The sequence below is a fragment of the Phacochoerus africanus genome, chromosome 2 (assembly GCF_016906955.1).
Source record: "Phacochoerus africanus isolate WHEZ1 chromosome 2, ROS_Pafr_v1, whole genome shotgun sequence".
Taxonomy (NCBI): domain Eukaryota; kingdom Metazoa; phylum Chordata; class Mammalia; order Artiodactyla; family Suidae; genus Phacochoerus; species Phacochoerus africanus.
The window spans coordinates 11,637,065-11,654,406 of record NC_062545.1 but is presented as its reverse complement, the minus strand read 5'-3'; the positions used below and the strand labels follow the sequence as shown (position 1 = coordinate 11,654,406).

General features: G+C 42.1%; 1 protein-coding gene across 8 annotated transcripts in view; it reads right to left on the bottom strand.

Moving 5' to 3' along the window:
* TFB1M (transcription factor B1, mitochondrial) overlaps positions 1-17,342 on the bottom strand; it is an 88,918-nt gene that overhangs the window by 11,487 nt on the left and 60,089 nt on the right. For 3 of the 8 annotated variants that reach the window (XR_007133489.1, XM_047769870.1, XM_047769868.1), the window contains exon 6: positions 3,269-3,396. The exons of 1 other annotated variant lie outside the window; for it this stretch is intronic. Coding sequence is in view for 2 of the 7 variants with exons in the window: in XM_047769870.1 (XP_047625826.1) it covers positions 3,269-3,396 (128 nt within the window). In the remaining 5 variants the exon portion in view is untranslated. Of the gene's footprint in view, positions 1-3,268; positions 3,397-7,539; positions 7,650-8,227; positions 8,274-8,664; positions 8,876-17,342 lie in introns of those variants that run through there. 4 more of the 8 variants (XR_007133490.1, XR_007133492.1, XR_007133493.1 and 1 more) reach the window with 4 other exon arrangements.

Here is a 17,342-nt window from a genome sequence, read left to right as displayed (position 1 = left end):
GCTGACAGCTAGGACTTCCAACCATAGAAGAGGTGAGTGGCATCCTTGCCTTGCTCTGGATTTTAGTGGGAAGGCTTTCACCTTTTCTCTGTTGAATATTATACTGTCTATAGGTTTGTCATAAATGGCTTATATTATGTTCCCTCTATATGCACTTTAGTAAGAGATTTTTATCATGAATTGATATACAATTTTGTCACGTGCTTTTTTTTTCCATCTATTGAAATGATCATACGGTTTTTTGATTTTTGTTTATGTGGTGTATCACATTGATTGACTTGTATATGTTGAACCATCCTTGTGACTTTGCGATGCAATGAATCCCACTTGGTCACAGAATGTGATCTTTTTATGTGTTGTTGGATTTGGTTTGCTAATATTTTGTTGAGACTTTTTTACATCTATAGTCATCAAAGACATCAGCCTGTAATTTTCTTTTTTGGTAGTGTCTTGTCTGGTTTTGGTATCAGGATGATGGTGGGTTCGTAGAATGTCATTGGGAGTGCCCCTCCTCTTCAACTTTTTGGAAGAATTTGAGAAGGATTGGTATAAGTTGTTCTTTGTACGTCTGGTAGAACTCACCTGTGAAGCCACCTTGGCCTGGACTTTTGTTTGTAGGGAGTTTTTAAATTACAGATGCTATTTCACTTCTAGTTATTGGTCTGTTTGACTTATCTATTTTTTTTCTTGATTCAATCTTTGGAGGGCTTTATGTTTCTAGAAACTTGTCCATGTCTTCTAGGTTGCCAAATTTGTTGGCATATAATTGTTCATAGTATTCCAAATGATTTTTTGTTTTTCTGAAGTGTGGGTTGTTATGTCTCCTTTCCATTTCTTATTTTATTTGGGTTCTCTCTCTATTCTTCTTGATGAGCCTGGTCAGAAGTTTTTCAATCTTTTTTATCCTTTCAAAGAAATTTTTCTTTTAAAAATATTTTATTTCCTCTCTGATTTTTATTTCCTTCTGCTGAATTTAGGTTTTGTCCTTCTTTTTCTAATTGTTTTAAGTGGTGGGTAGGTTGAGTTTTTTTTTCTTTTTTTCTTTTTTTGAGGAAGGCTTGTATTGCTATGAATGGCCCTCTGAGAAGTGCTTTTTCTGTATCCCACAGATTTTGTAGGGTTGTGTTTTTATTGTCATTTTTCCCTTCCGGTTTCACCATTGATCTATTGTTTTTTTTAGTTGTGTGTTGTTTAGTCTCCACATAACCTTTTTTTTTCCTCCTTTCTTTTCCTGTGGTTGCCTTCTAGTTTCATGCCTTTGCAGTCAGAAAAGATCCTTGAGATAATTTCTATACACATAGATTTGCTGATGGTTGTTTTGTGCCCTAATATGTGGTCAAGTCTAGAGAATGTTCTGTGTGCATTTGAAAAGAACATGTATTCTAGGAGTTCCTGTCGTGGCACAGTGGTTAATGAATCTGGTGTGGCTGTGAGCTGTGGTGTAGGCTGCAGACGTGGCTTGGATCCCATGTTACTATGGCTCTGGCGTAGGCCAGTGGCTACAGCTCTGATTCAACCCCTAGGCTGGGAACCTCCATGTGCCACAGGAAGAACCCAAGAAATGGCAAAAAGACAAAGGAAAAAAAAAAAAAAAGAACATGTATTCTAGTTCCTTTTTAGAGTACTCTGCATTTATGTTAACAGCCTTTCTTAGTTCCTTCAGTCTTTTTATTACCTCCTTTTTGAAATCTAGAGGTCTGTTTAATTGTTCTTTCAGGGAAATTCTCCTGCTCTTTTAACTGGGAGTGTTTCCTCTGCTTCTTCATTCCCTCTGTGGTCAAACCAGACTTCAGTCTCTTAAGGCCGTTTCTGCACAGCCAACCCCAGTTCTCCCCTAGGTCTTATCTCCAAAGCCTGAGCTTCAGGACCCAGCCTCTGCCTGCACCAGTGGACTCATGTCTCAGGCTGGGGAGTGTAGGGCAGTGGCAATGACCATCTGTGTAGGTCTGTCTCTGTTCTGGCTGCTGCGCTTTCCTCTGAGGCTCTGAAGCTCCTCTTCTTTCCTGGCTGATCTCCCTGCTGGTGAGGGGACTTCCCAGAGTACAGGAACCTTTCTTCTTTAAAAGCTCCATCCCAGGGGTACAGATCCTGTCCCAAATCCTTTCTCCTTTTGTCCTATCCAGTTACGAGGAGATCTTCTTGCTCTTTCATAAGCCTGAGGTCTTCTGCCAGTGTTCAATAGATTTCTGTGAGAACTGTTCCACATGTAGATGTATTTTTGATGTATTTGTGGGAGGAAGTGAGCTTGACATCCTACTACTCTGTCATCTTGTCTCAGGAGCATCTTTTGTTATTCATAACAAGCCCCTTTCAACCATACCTGAGTTTGTGCTAATGAGATGACCTTGGTGGCCAATAGAAAGCTTCAGGATAGAGAACACTTGCCAGGGGAACCAATTATGTGACTGAAAGGTGTACCTTTCAGCCCCACACCTGGGGGGAAGAAGGGCTGGAAACAGCTCAACCACCAATGGCCAATGATGGAATCAATCATGCTTAGGTAAGGGAACCTCCATAAAACCCGCCAAATGATGGGGTTTGGAAAGCTTCTGGTTTGGTGAACACACTGAGATGCTGGGAGGTGAGAAAACTAGATAGGACATGGAAACTGTGCACTCGCTGCCCCCCATACTTTGCATCATTTCCACTTGGCAGTTCCTGAGTTACACCCTTAAAATTGATATATGAAAGTTTTTCTGTAAACCATTCTAGCAAATTATTGAACAAGATCATGAAAACTGCCAATGTGCATAACCAGTTAGTCACAATTACAAGTGGCAACCTGGGACTTGCGACTCAAGCAGGGGCAGTTTTGAGGCACTGAACCCTTAAGCTGAAGGAGCTGTACTAACTCCAGGTAGTTAGTATCAGACTTGAATTAAATTGTTGGATACCCAGGTGGTGTCCAGAGAATGTGCTGGTGTTGGAGAAAACCCATTTTGTGACCAAAGTGTTGAGAGTAAAAACAGTTCATATGGTCTGAGTCCAGGGTGAAAAGTCATGACCACCCCTGCACAGGGTCACTATAAACTGTGTGAGGTCAGTTGTAGTTTGTACTCACGATCAAACCAAACAAAACCTCTCAGAAGCACCTGAAGTTAAATCAAGGGTTTTGCTTTGATGGCCACTGAGGAAAAATTGTCATAGATCTGTTCTAAGAGGAGTATTTACAGGCAGCGTGAAGAATCATAAAAACAATGTTCTTAATCTTTGATGGTGATTGAGAATTGTACAGAGTGCTACAGAAAGGAAGAGAAAGCATTCTTACCCAAGCCCTCGATAGCAGTATTTCCTTCGGAACTGAAATGCATTCTGAACCACTTTCTCCACCAGCTTGAACGGCTGCTCTATCTTGGGCTGAGTCAGGGGGGTAAAGTGCACCACCCCCACATCCACCTTCATTGTCAGAAAACAGACACCATTTTACTGCCCGGTATAACAGATTAAACATCGTAAGACACAGGAGGACAGGTCATCAACAGCATGGTTTTCACAAATTTTTCTGTAGACTTCAGTTTCACCTTCTCTAGGCCTGTAAGATGCTACACTTGATCTGAGCTGATGCAAATCACAGCTGGTTACATCTGTTCTATGATGGCATCCAGCAGACCTGTGCTTGATGATCCCTTAATTTTAGAATGCAGTTTTACAATGGCCTTTTAAAATCTATCCAAATATTACCATTAAAGTCAGTAGGCAGATAAGAGAGGGCTTTAAAATATCTTACTTAGCTTCTGAATGAATAAAAAATAAGCTGCTGCAACAGTTGTGACTGTAAGGCTAGACTTCAAAACAGAGAGACATGGCAGAGGGGCCCCCAGGGACCACCTGGTGCTGAACTCCCCAGAAAGGGAATCAATTAGGACACCACTTATTTGGACACAGACCCTGATGAATCAGCTGGACTGAATTCCTGCCTGTCATCTGCACAGCCACATGACTTGCTGGTAGCAGCTTTAAACACCCCAAGAGTCACAGGAAGGATCCAAACAGAATGGAAACCCCCCCATAAAAATTACTGTTGGAGTGTTAAGCTACTACCAGCTGTTGAGATTCTTTATCAAAAAATAGAACTTTTCAGGCTTTTCTGATAAGATTTATACTCTTCCCTGTTCTAAATAGGGACTCACAGCAATTCACGAGGATTTTTCAAAATAACAATGAGATGAGGGTCTAGGAAATGAGAATCCTATTCGTAATTCACAACAGCTTCAGTCTCTAAGAGATTATTGTTAAATCTGCCACTCAGAACATCATACAGACTCTACAAAGGCTAAGAAAGTACAGTAATTTTATGAAGTGCAGGTTGTACCACTGCTTTTCAAAAGGAACTCTGTATTTTAAAATTCCACAGAGGTTAGTTATCACATTCTATGCCTCTAAAGATCCTTGTGGCTACAAAACTCCTCAAAATTGGCCTGTATGTAATATATGAGGATGGGGAAGTTTTTGTTTTATTTTTCTTTTCAGGTTGGAGGAAAAATACTTGCCTATGACATAAGACTACGTGGACAAGAAAAAGACAGACCAGAGCCATGCCCCGCCTCAGGCAACCTGGATGGGCTTCGAGAGGCGCTGGCACTCTGTCCGGAAGGCCTGAGCTGCCTTGCTGTGGGGCTGCCCCATCAGACCTCCTCCCCCTCCTCAGTCATCAGGTCCCCAGGTTTCAGATTAGCCACAGCTGCACCTACTGGATGTCACTAGAAGTAGAAGAGTTCGCGCTGGGGACGTAGAGTACGGCTGGCAAACGCTGAGGTTGTTTTAAACAGCAGACTGAAAACTGCCAATGGAGAGGCTTTTCCACCTGAAAATGCTCCCTTAAATATCCATCAACCTTCAGACTATTTTAGTGATGATTATACTCCTTTGGTTGTTACTCCACTGCACAGAGTGACGATCTCAATGTTCTTATTAAAATTTGATAATTTTCAAGCTGTGTTGTACGTGTCTCTCCAAGTTTACTAACAAGTACTTCTCGTAGGAAACGAAATGCTTTGGTTAAAAGGCTAGGGCTTTTCTCAGACCTTCACAAATATACCATGGAACGGGTTTGGGGTCAACACAAAGAGTCACTGAAGAGCTTGAGGGCCTGGGGAGGTGACTCAGGGACTGAGTGGACGGGAGGAAGGAAGATGCTTCACCTGAGAGCCTTGCTACAGAAGGAAAAAGAGGAGGAGGTCTGTGGGTGGGGAGAGAAACGAAGCCAGCCCACATTCGCGACAATGAACTGCAGTCGATGGCCATCCCCACCTGCCTCCTGATGATCTGGGAAGGTTCTAGGCCATTCTCTAGACTTCACCCCACTCCTTCCCAGCATCTCCGCTCACGGGCATTCCTGTTCCAACCTCTCATGCTGCCAACCCTCCATGACTCGGCTCCTTCAACCCTGCCAACCCGATCCCTCCAAGTTAGTTCTGATAGGATTCTGCCAGTCTCCAGAGAAAATAACCTTTTAGCAAATTATGAGGTAAAATTAAACCCCACCAAACCTAAACTCATAAAATATTATCCAAACTCTTAATATTCAAACACAATTAAGACCAACAGCACAAAACCAGAGTCAGACACATTCTCCTTCCAGAAACTGCCACTTCCAGAATCCTCGGATTTGCAAAACTTGGCCTCATCTTTATTTGCCCGATATTCCTTTGCGATTCGGCTGGTGTTTGCAAATACAGGAAATGTCTAATATTTGTAAACGCTAGGTTTTAAAACTCTGTATAAACATAACAGCACTTCATGCTGGAGTTCCTGTCATGGCACAGTGGTTAACGAATCAGACTAGGAACCATAAGGTTGCGGGTTCGACCCCTGGCCTTGCTCAGTGGGTTATGGATCTGGCGTTGCTGTGAGCTGTGGTGTGGTTTGCAGACGCGGCTCCGATCCTGCGTTGCTGTGGCTCTGGTGTAGGCCGGCAGCTACAGCTCCGATTTGACCCCTAGCCTGGGAACCTCCATATGCCGTGGGAGCAGCTCAGGAAAAGGCAAAAAGACAAAATAAATAAATAAATAAAATAAAAATAAATAAACACAGCAGCACCTCATGTAAACTGAAGCAGCTGACTTGCAAAATTTGAATATAATTTTGATACCCAGTTAAGTTGGCTAATAGTATATTTTGGCTAAAATGAAATTTCCACTCACAATCAAATACTATTTAATGGAGGACTCATAAAACTCAGTGTCAGAAAGGCTCTTCCAGTCACACGTCTGGCTTTTCCAGGAAACCCGTACCACCCTTGTCTCTACTCCTGCCTCCAAAAGCAGGTCTCAGAATTATTCCTAATGATGGAGCCTGTTTTCTCTAGAACCACAGGAAAGCTGCTTGGTAACTATGTAACAGATACAAAAATGCTTTTTACTTATAAATGAATGCTTATTTAAAATTTACAACCATTATTTTTCCTTCCTTGAGTTTTAAGTCTTCTAGAGGGTTTGATTACAAAAAACAAATCAGTACATAAGTACCAGATGCACTTAAAAATTCTAGTTTAAACGTTGCTAGTCTTGGAGTTCCTGTTGTGGCTCTGTGGTAACAAACCCAACTAGAATCCATGAGGACGTGAGTTCGACTCCTGGCCTTGCTCAGTGGGTTAAGGATCTGGTGTCACCATGAGCTTTGGTGTAGGTCACAGATGTGACTCGGATCCCATGTTGCCGTGGCTGTGGCGTAGGCCGGCAGCTGTTAAATGTGATTCGACCCTTAGTCTGGGAACTTCCATATGCTGTGGGTGAGGCTATAAAAAAAAAAAGACAAAAAGAATGTTGCCAGTCTCTTTCCAAACTCAAGTCCATCCATGTACCAAAATGACCTACTAAGATTTTAAATTAGAAGAGTTATAGTGACTTGAACTTGAAAGTCAATGCTGCACAAAGCTGACTTTATCAGTCAGCTGCTGACTAGTATCAGCAGCCTTACCAGAGACTAGAGGCAGCTGTCCCATTTTCCAGGCTAGGGTGCCTAGGACGGGATGGGTTATGAGCTCAGAAAAACACTTAGGACTCATAAGACAACGAGGGTAAGAAGTTATTAAATCTTAGCTATTGCCAACTCCGATCTTGACTCTACATGGTGTGGGGAACGAAGAAGATCGCACAGTTTCTGACTTTGAGATAATCGTAATATGCCAAAGAGTAAATAACTACCACATGAAAAGGTACAAAACAGTGCTGGCCATTATCTGAGAAGGGGTCCTCAACACCGCCCACAGCGTTCACACCTACTAAAGGACAAGCCAGTGGAGAGGAAGACAATTAGGAAGTTACCGTTTACTTAGCCCAAATATAACCATAACCGAGAAAGAGATGGAATGACGGGGAAAAAAAGAATGACTACAGGGAATATTCGAGACGACTTCAAGGACAACACAAGACGGATTCAGAGTTCAAGGCGGTAACCCAGACCTGTGTTGGAGGGACGGGAAGGGTCCAGCGGTTCCGCTTGATGGAACATGGGGCCACAGTTTGGGAGAGTCACCTTCAGTGCCCGATGAAGTGACAGAGTAGGGTGAGCACGCTGGGGGATGCGTGGTTCTCCTACCTACTGGTTCCTACTGACTCCTCAAGTGCCCATGCTGAGCTAACGTCCATCTCACAGGCCCTCAGGTTACAACATCCTCTGATCAGGGCAGCAGTCCAAGTCATCACTGCCTAGGACATTATAATTACACATTTAGTAGAAAAACCAATCACTTACAAATACATAGATCAAATTTCCTAGAACTGTTAATAAAACATAATTTTATTATGTCCATAATTCCTGTCCCAAGCCCAACTGACGGACAGAATTTCCACTGTAAAATCTTGTAACTCGGAGTTCCTGTTGTGGCTTAGCAGGTTAAGAATCCCACCAGTATCCACGAGGACTCAGGTTTGACCCCTGGCCTTGCTCAGTGGGTTAAGGATCCGGCGTTGTGTGAGCTGCAGCATAGGTCGCAGATGTGGCTCAGATCCTGAGTTGCTGTGACACAGGTCGGTGGCTGCAGCTTTAATCTGACCCCTGGGCCTGGGAACCTCCATATGCCATGGGTGCAGCCCTAAAAAAGACAAAAGAGAAAAAAGAAAAACCAACCCTATGAGTCAAATACTCTAACATCATCCCAGGTATTCGAAACCAAGGTATTCAACTAGGACTGACACTCTCTTAGGACCTATAGCTCGCTCTTTAAAGTTTACAGTCTGTGTTTGTTATTGAAACAATACATATTTCTGCAGATAGCCTACCACACCTTTGTCCCCTATGGCTGTCCGAGTGGCTCGTCTTTCTTCTCCTCCCTGGAATCACAAACAGAACAGATTTCACATAGTCACAGCATCCCCTCTCAGAGCACGCACCTGTGTGCAAGCGCCTGTAAGAAGCAAGCCCCGCAGGTGTGGGGGGGCTGGGGGAGAGTGCTTTTTACCATGTATGTTATACATGTTAGTGTGTGTGCGTAGGTTAAGTCGTGCCTACTGTGTATGTTATTATACACGTTAGTGTGCGTACCTAAGTCGTGCCTACTGTGTGTTAGTGTGTATACACATGTAAGTTATCCCTGCTAGTAACTGCAACCTCTTGGTCCCAGTAAAGGAAACAATTTCAGGGAGGTGAACACTTCATTCCAGACAAAGTACAAGGGGGACAAGCACTAACAAACACTGGATTAGGATTTTCTGTTATACTTACCCTGGTGTTGTCCAGCGACCACAGGGAGCACTCCTTTCTAAAACCATGACCTTTCCCACAGCCACGACTTTGGTACTGGTGGACGGGAAGCACTTGGAGGTGCCCGTGTCACTGAAGTTCCCTGCCAGGGCCTGACCTCCAGTTTTGTTTCATGGGTTCAGAGAAATTCCGGCACCTCAGAATCAATCAGCTCCTTAGAGATGGTTCCAATCTAAGCAAACTCACAAGATACTCAATAACTGCTGCTATGATGATGATGATGAAAGACTTAAACGCATCTGGATGCAAATGTGACATTAATTCCTACTGAGTCATAACTGCCAAAGATACACTCAAGCTGACTAGTCAGGACATTCCCTTCCTATAAACGTTGCTCGATGCGCAAAGCTCCACCATGGTGAGAAGCTAGTGCAGGGGTACGGGGCGGGGAGGTCCACAGACTGAAGGCACCGAGCCTGAGCCTCACCACCCATCGGCACAGGGTTCCCCTAGTCCTGTGCTCTCGGCACCCAGCCCAGCTCTCCTTTGGCGGGGGTTTAAGTGCGTTTGGGTCTTCCTGCTCATCCTGTTTCTGACTCGAAAGACTTTCTGTTCTTTGAAAGGTGAATCCCATAGCTACTGGATCTCTTCTCATGCCGATTTTTACTAGTTTAACTCCTGGAGATTTGGGGGAACCTCCTATGTATGTAACCAGAGATATAAAAATAAATGAGAAATGATTACAACTGCCGCAAGCTAACTTGGCAACATCACGAAGTCCAAAGGAACCCACCCAGGACCAGAGAGTGTGGACTGGGACTGAGATGGAGAAGACCCAGCTGGGCAGAGAGGCAGAGTCCCAGCAAAGGAGGACAAAGTCCAGAAGAAGGGAAGAGGGAGAGGTAAGGGCCAGGGCTTAGTCCACAACCCAAGACACTACCAATAAATGATGCTACTTTTTTTTTTTTTTTAAAAAAAAAAACCTCACTCCTGTTCTTCAAAATAATGTGCCAAGAGAATGCAATGGTAAGGCCACAACGAACACATATTTATATAATTTGAGGCTGAAAAAACTACATTGATTTACAAGTGTCACCACAAAATCAAAGACTGTCTTAATACTCTAAAATAATGTTATGAAGACAACATACACAAATCCTCAAGATTCTCTGACATGAAGACTTAAGAAGGAGTAACATAATGTTGCAAAAATAAAGTGATAAATATTCGAGCAAACAGCAGGGTAACTTATATGCAGAAACACATTCTTGACTTGCAGAGTCCTCAGAGCCAGGAGGGCCCCCCAGACATCCAGGAACACACACCAACCAGAGAAGAGTTATCTTCATTTTCAACGCAGTCCTCACTCCAATCTACAAACTACCAATTCGAAAAGAGAAAGTCTTCAGGGCTGCCGAAAGCATTACTATAAAGCTAAAATGACCATAAAGATGGAGCAAGATAATGTACTGATTGTGCTCAGAGCTGATACTGTTCATTTCAGAGTCAGAAGAAACCCACTATTTTAGGATTAAGTCGATCATTTTAAATGTGTGAGACTGGAGCAGGTAACCATCTTACTCTTACTCTGAACTTTCATTATTTTCAAGGTTGAAGAGAAAGCAAATGAGAGACACTGTTGTGTTTTCAAATCAGAACCCCACCTTTACACTGGAATTAAGCGGGTGGCATTTTAAACATAAAGACTGGGTATCATAATGAGAGTAAGAGTGCTGGGCCGCAGGCTGGGGGCCTGACTAAAGCCAGATGGTGCTCCCAAGAGCAGAGAGCCATGAGCTACAAGTTTGGAGAACTTCTCCATCAAAGGTGTGGTATTACTGCTATTATTTCTCAAATATTCAAGTTAGCAATTGTTTGAGAGAAAAGAGATGCTTCTCTGAATATTCAGATTATCATCACCAAGAAAAAAACACTACAGGAATCACATATAATTTCTTCTGAAAAACAGATAAATGAAAAAATCTGAAAGAAAACAGATGGACTGCTACGTAGCTGGCCAGCTACTGCAGTCAGAGTCACTCATGGACTTGGCCTGAGTGAGAAGCAAATGTTTACATGTAAAACTACAGAGATGTCGGAGCTCACTTGCTTCCGCAGCTTAATCCAGACTACCAGAGAGAAACGGCTCATTATGATGATACTTGAAAATATATTCTGTTCCAAATGGAGGTAAGGCAGTGCTACGACTGTATAAAGGGCTTAAAAATCACAATATTCTGTAGATAAGCAATGAGACCCTGCTGTCTAGCACAGGGAACTACATCTAGTCACTTGGGTGATGGAACAGGATGGAGGATAATGTGAGAAAAAGAATGTGTGTATATATATGTATGACTGGGTCACTTTGCTGCACAGCAGAAATTGACAAAACACTGTAAATCAACTATAATAAAAAATAATAAAAATCTCTTAAAAACTACAATATTCTGAGCCTAAATCCTACCTTCCTGCTACTCCATTTTATGGACCTTAGTGAAATTACTTAACTTCTCTGGAGCTTAGTTTTTTTCCCCTGTAAAATAAGGATTTCTATTATCTCAGAGGCTTATTTTAAGAATATCACAGTGCCTCAAAGAGTACTTAGCATATAAGAAGTTTATAAATGGTAGATATAATTACTACATCAAGATTATAAAACCAAAGAGTTGCAAAATTCCTTGAAGTGATGGTCTAATTTAAAAAGGACCAAATTATAATTACAGTATCACATTACTGTTATTTTGTATACTCAAAATCAGTCTCTGAATTTGTTCAGCAAATATGTACTGTACCTCTACTATAAGCCAGGCCCCATTCCAGGTGCAGGAGAATCAGCAATGATCAAGACAGAGGGAAATCCTTGCCCTTGTGAAGTTTACATTCCAGAGGTCTTAAACCAGAGTAAGGAGCAGGGTGCTCACAGGGGGCAAAATTCTTGATTTTGATGTTGAGAAACAAAGGATTTGTTGATTGAATGGATGTTGGATATGGAATCGAGAATGCTTTTAAGATCCAGGGTCTACCAGATGGAAGGGCGAGTCTGCCATTAATGGACACTGGAAACTGGGGAGAACTGGGGCGGGGAAGGTGGAAGAGCAGGTCTATCCCTGACAGGGCTGAGACGGCCAGCAATGACGTCAGGCTGGCAGCAGGAGATACAACCTGGATCTTCAGTGGGAAGGGCGGGGGACAACACAGACTAAGGTAGAGATGCACTAAGATGAGACTTCTCTGGGAAAGCCTATGGACTTAAAAGATTTAATTCTCTTCAATATCCATACTGGACGTAGATGAGAATGTCAATGAATTATATTTTACTATATACCTCTATTTTCTAGTACCTTTTTTTTATATAAGAAGCTCTGCCTTGGGAGTTCCTGTCATGGCGCAGTGGTTAACGAATCCGACTAGGAACCACGAGGTTGCGGGTTCGACCCCTGGCCTTGCTCAGTGGGTTAACGATCTGGCGTTGCCGTGAGTTGTGGTGTAGGTCGCAGACACGGCTCGGATCCCGCGTTACTGTGGCTCTGGCATAGGCTGGCAGCTACAACTCCGATTCGACCCCTAGCCCGGGAACCCCCATATGCTGCAGGAGCGGCCCAAGAAATGGCAAAAAGGCAAAAAGCCAAAAAAAAAAAAAAAAAAGCTCTGCCTTGGGTGAAAGGTCTATAGTTAATGAAAGTTATTTGCATTTCAGAAATCTGCCTTTTTAAAACAGGCAGTTAATATAATATAGGATAAGTGTTCTCAATAGGCTAAAAAATATTCTGAGGAGTTTCTATCATGGCTCAGCAGAAACGAATCTGACTAGTATCATGGAGGACACAGGTTCAATCCGTGGCCTCAGTGGATTAAGGATCCAGCATTGCCATGAGCTGTGGTGTAGGTTGCAGAAGTGGCTCGGATCCTGCATTACTAGGGTTTTGATGTAGGCCAGGATATAGCTGCAACTTGACCCTAGCCTGGGAACCTCCATATGCCTTGGATGTGGCCCTAAAAAGACAAAAACAAAAAAAACAATGTTTTGAAAATAGTGATGGGATAAATGGGATTAAGATGGTGGAGTAGAAGGACGAGAGCTCACTTTCTCTCATAAAACCAACAAAATTACAACCAACCCCTGAATAACCTTCAATTGAACAGACTGCAATCTATCAAAAAAGATATCCTACTCCAGAAGACAAAGAGGCCACATCAAGAGATAGGAGGGGTGATTACGTTATGTAAGCAACCCCACACCTGCTGGGTGGGCATCCCACAGACTGGAAAGTAACTACATCACAGAGACTCAGCTACAGGAGTGAGAGGTCTGAGCCCCACATGAGGTCCCCACACCAGGGGTCTGGCATTGGGAAAAAGAGCCCTGGAGCATTTGGCATTGAAGGCCAGTGGCACTTGTGCACAGGAGCTTCCTGGGATTGGGGGAAATGGAGACCCCATTCTTGAAAGGTGCACACAGGCGTTCATGTGCACTGGGTCCCAGAGCAAAGCAGAGACTCCATAACAATCTGGGTCAGACCTAACTACACTTCTTGGAGGATCTCCTGGGAAAAGAGGGGGTGACTGTGGCTCACTATGGGGGAAGGACATTGGAGGCAAAACTCTCTGGGATAATCATCAGAGTGTGTTCCTCCAGAGGTGGCCGTTTTGGGAAAATCTAGCCCCGCCCACCAGCACTGAGCAGTCCCAGGACAAACAATAATCCAGGTGGGATAACAGACCCACCCATCAGCAAACAGGCTGCCAAAAGACTGCCCCCCCAGCACACAACCACCTCAAATCTCCCCCAGAAAAAGCCCCACCCACCAGAGGGAAAAGAATCAGTTCTACCTACCAGTGGCAGGCACCAGTCCCTCCCACCAGGAAGTCTACAGCAAGCCCCCCATACCAACTTCAGCCACAAGGGCAGCAGACATCAGAAGCAAGAGAGGCTGCAACTCTATTGTCTGCAAAAAGGAGACCACACCAAAAATCTATACAAAATGAAAAGGCAGAGAAATATGTCTCAGATAATGGAGCAAGAAAAACCCCAGAAAAACAGCTAACTAATCTGGAGATTATCAGCCTCCATGAAAAAGACCTTAGGCTGATAAAAGTAAAGATGATTCAAGGATTTGGAAATAAACAGGAGGCAAAGGTTGATAAATTACAAGAACTACTGAGCAAAGAAATATCAAGAAATACTGATAGAAAGAAATTCAAGGGTTAAGGATTAAGTGAGCAAAGATGCAAAATACAATAACTGCAATAAAAAGCTCATTAGAAGCAACCAACAGGAGAATAAAGGAGGCAGAAGAACGAATAAATGAGGTGGAGGACAGACTAGCAGAAATCATTGATGTGAAACCGAAAGCAGAAAAAAGATTGAATACTTGAAGAGATAATGGCCGAAAACGTCCCTAACATGGGAAAGGAACCACTCACTCAAATCCAGGAAGCACAACGAGTACCACATAAAATAAACCCAAGGAGGAACAACCCAAGACACGTATTAATCAAACTGACCAAAATTAAAGACAAGGAGAAAATATTGAAAGCAGCTAGGGAAAAGAAATAACATACAAGGGAACCCCAATAAGGTTATCAGCAGATTTTTCAGCAGAAACTCTGCAGACGAGAAAGAAGTGGCATGATATACTTAATGTGATGAAAGGCAAAAACCTCCAACCAAGATTACTCTACCCAGCAAGGCTCTCATTGACACTTGGAAAATCAAAAGATTTACAGACAAGCAAAAGCTAAGAGAATTCAGCACCACTAAACCAGCTTTACAACAAACACTAAAGGAACTTTTCTAGGTGGAAAAGAAAAGACCACAACTAGAAACAAAAATATTACAAATGACGAGGCTCACCAGTAAATGCATACATATAGCAAAGGTAAGAAATCATCAACACACAAATATGCTACCAAAACTGGAAATCATGAGAAGAGGAGAGTACAAATGCAGGACACTGGAGATGCACTTGCAATTAAGAGAGCAACAGCTTATAACAATCTCGTATACAGACTCCTATATCAAAACCTCAGGGAAACTGCAAACCAAATACCTACAATAGATACACACACAAATAAGAAAAAGCAACTCAAATATAACACTGAACATAGTCATCAAATCACAAGGGAGCGAACAAGAGAAGAAGGGAAGAAAAAAGACCAACAAAAACAAATCCAGGAGTTCCCATCATGGCACAGCAGAAACAAACCCAACTAGGAACCATGAGGTGGTGGGTTGGAACCATGGCCTTGCTCAGTGGGTTAAGGATCCCGTGTTGCCTTGAGCTGTGGTGCAGGTTGCAGAAGCGGCTCGGATCTGCTGTTGCTGTGGCTCTGGTGTTGGCAGGCAGCTATAGCCCCGATTAGACCCCTAGCCTGGGAACCTCCACATGCCGTGGATGCTGCCCTAAAAAGACCAAAAAAAAAAAAAAAATCCAAAACAGTGACTAAAATGGCAATGAGAGCATATATATCAATAATTACCTTAAATGTAAATGCACTAAATGCCCCAACCAAAAGACACAGACTGGCTGAATGGAAACAAAAACAAGACCCACATACATGCTGTCTTCAAGAGACCCACTTCACTTCTAGGGACACATACAAATTGAAAGGAAGAGGATGGAAGAAAATATACCATGCAAACAGGAATCAAAAGAAAGCTGGGGTAGCAATACTCATTACTCATATCAGACAAAAAAGACCTTAAAGAATATTATAAGAGACAAAGAAGGGTATTACATAATGATCAAAGGATCAATCCAAGAAGAAGATTTAACAATTGTAAATATATATGCACCCAACATAGGATCATCTCAATATACAAGGCAACTGCTAATAACCTTAAAGGGAGAAATTGACAATGACACAATTAATAGCAGGGGACTTTAACACCCCACTTACAGCTATGGACAGATCACCCAGACAGAAGATCAACAAGGAAACACAGGTCCTAAATGATGCATTAGACAAGATGACTTAATAGGCATTTATAAAACCTTCCATCCAAAAGCTGCAGAATACACATTCTTCTCAAGTGCAGACGGAACATTCTCTAGGAGAGATCGCGTTCTGGGCCACAAATCAAGCCTTGGTGACCTTAAGAAAACTGAAATCATATCAAGCATCTTTTCTGACCACAATGCTTTATGACTGGAAATCAACAAGAAAAAAACCTGCAAAAAAAACAAACATGGAGACTAAACAACATGCTACTAAACAACCAACAGATCACTGAAGAAATCAAAGAGGAAATTAAATACCTAGATGCAAACAACAACAAAGACACAACAATCCAAAAGCTATGAGATACAGCAAAAGCAGTTCTAAGAGGGAAGTTTATAGCAATACACGATTACCTCAGGAAGTAAGAAAAGCTCAAATAAACAATCTAACTTTACATCTAAAGCAGCTAGAGAGAGGAACAGACAAGTCCTAAAGTTAGCAGAAGGAAAGAAATCATAAAGGTCAGAGCAGAAATCAATGAAATAGAAACAAAGAAAAGCACAGAAAAGATCAATGAAACTAAATGCTGGTTCTTGGAAAGGATCAACAAAATTGACAAACCCTTAGCCAGACTCATCAAGAAAAAAAGAGAGGACTCAAATCAATAAAATAAGAAATGAAAAAGGAGAAGTTACAACAGACACCATGGAAATACAAAGGTTCATAAGACACTACAAGCAACTATATGCCAATAAAATGTTCAACCTAGAAGAAATGGACATATTCTTAGAAAAGTACAATTTCCCAAGACTAAACAAAGACAAAATAGAAAAGATGAATGGACCAATCACAAGTAATGAAGTTGAAACTGTGATTAAAAACTTCCAAGAAACAAAAGTCCAGGACCAGATGGCTTCATAGGCAAATTCTATCAAACATTTAGAGAAGAGATAATAAGACCTATCCTTCTAAAACTATTCCAAAAAATTGCAGAGAAAGGGACACTCCCAAACTCATTCTATGAGGCCACTATCACCTCGATACCAAAACCAAAGACACCACAAAAAAAGAAAATTACAGGCCAATTTCACTAATGAACATAGATGCAAAAATCCTCAACAAAACACTAGCCAACCGAACCCAACAATACATTAAAAAAATTGTACATCATGATCAAGTGGGATTTATCCCAGGGATGCAAGGATTCTTCAATATCTGCAAATCGATCAGTGTGATACACCACATTAACAAACTGAAGAATTAAAACCATATGATCCTCTCAATAGATGCAGAAAAAACCTTCTACAAAATCCAACAGCCATTTCTGATAAAAACCCTCCAGAAAGTGGGAGCAGAGAGAACCTACCTACATAATAAAGGCATGTATCACAAACCCAGAGCTAACATCATTCGCAGTGGTGAAAACCTGAAAGAATACCCACTGAGATCACGAACAAGACAAGGATGTTCACTCTCGCCACCACTATTCAACACAGTTTTGGAAGTCCTAGCCACAGCAATCAGGGAAGAAAAAGAAATACAAGGAATCCAAATTGGATAGGAAGAAGTAAAACTATCACTATTTGCAGATGACATGATATACCTAGAAAACCCTAAAAATGCTACCAGAAAACTTTTAGAGCTCATCAATGAATCTGGCAAAATCGCAGGATACAAAATTAACACACAGATATCGACTGCATTTTTATATACTAAAGAGGAAAGAAAAGAAAGAGAAATTAGGGAAACAATCCCAT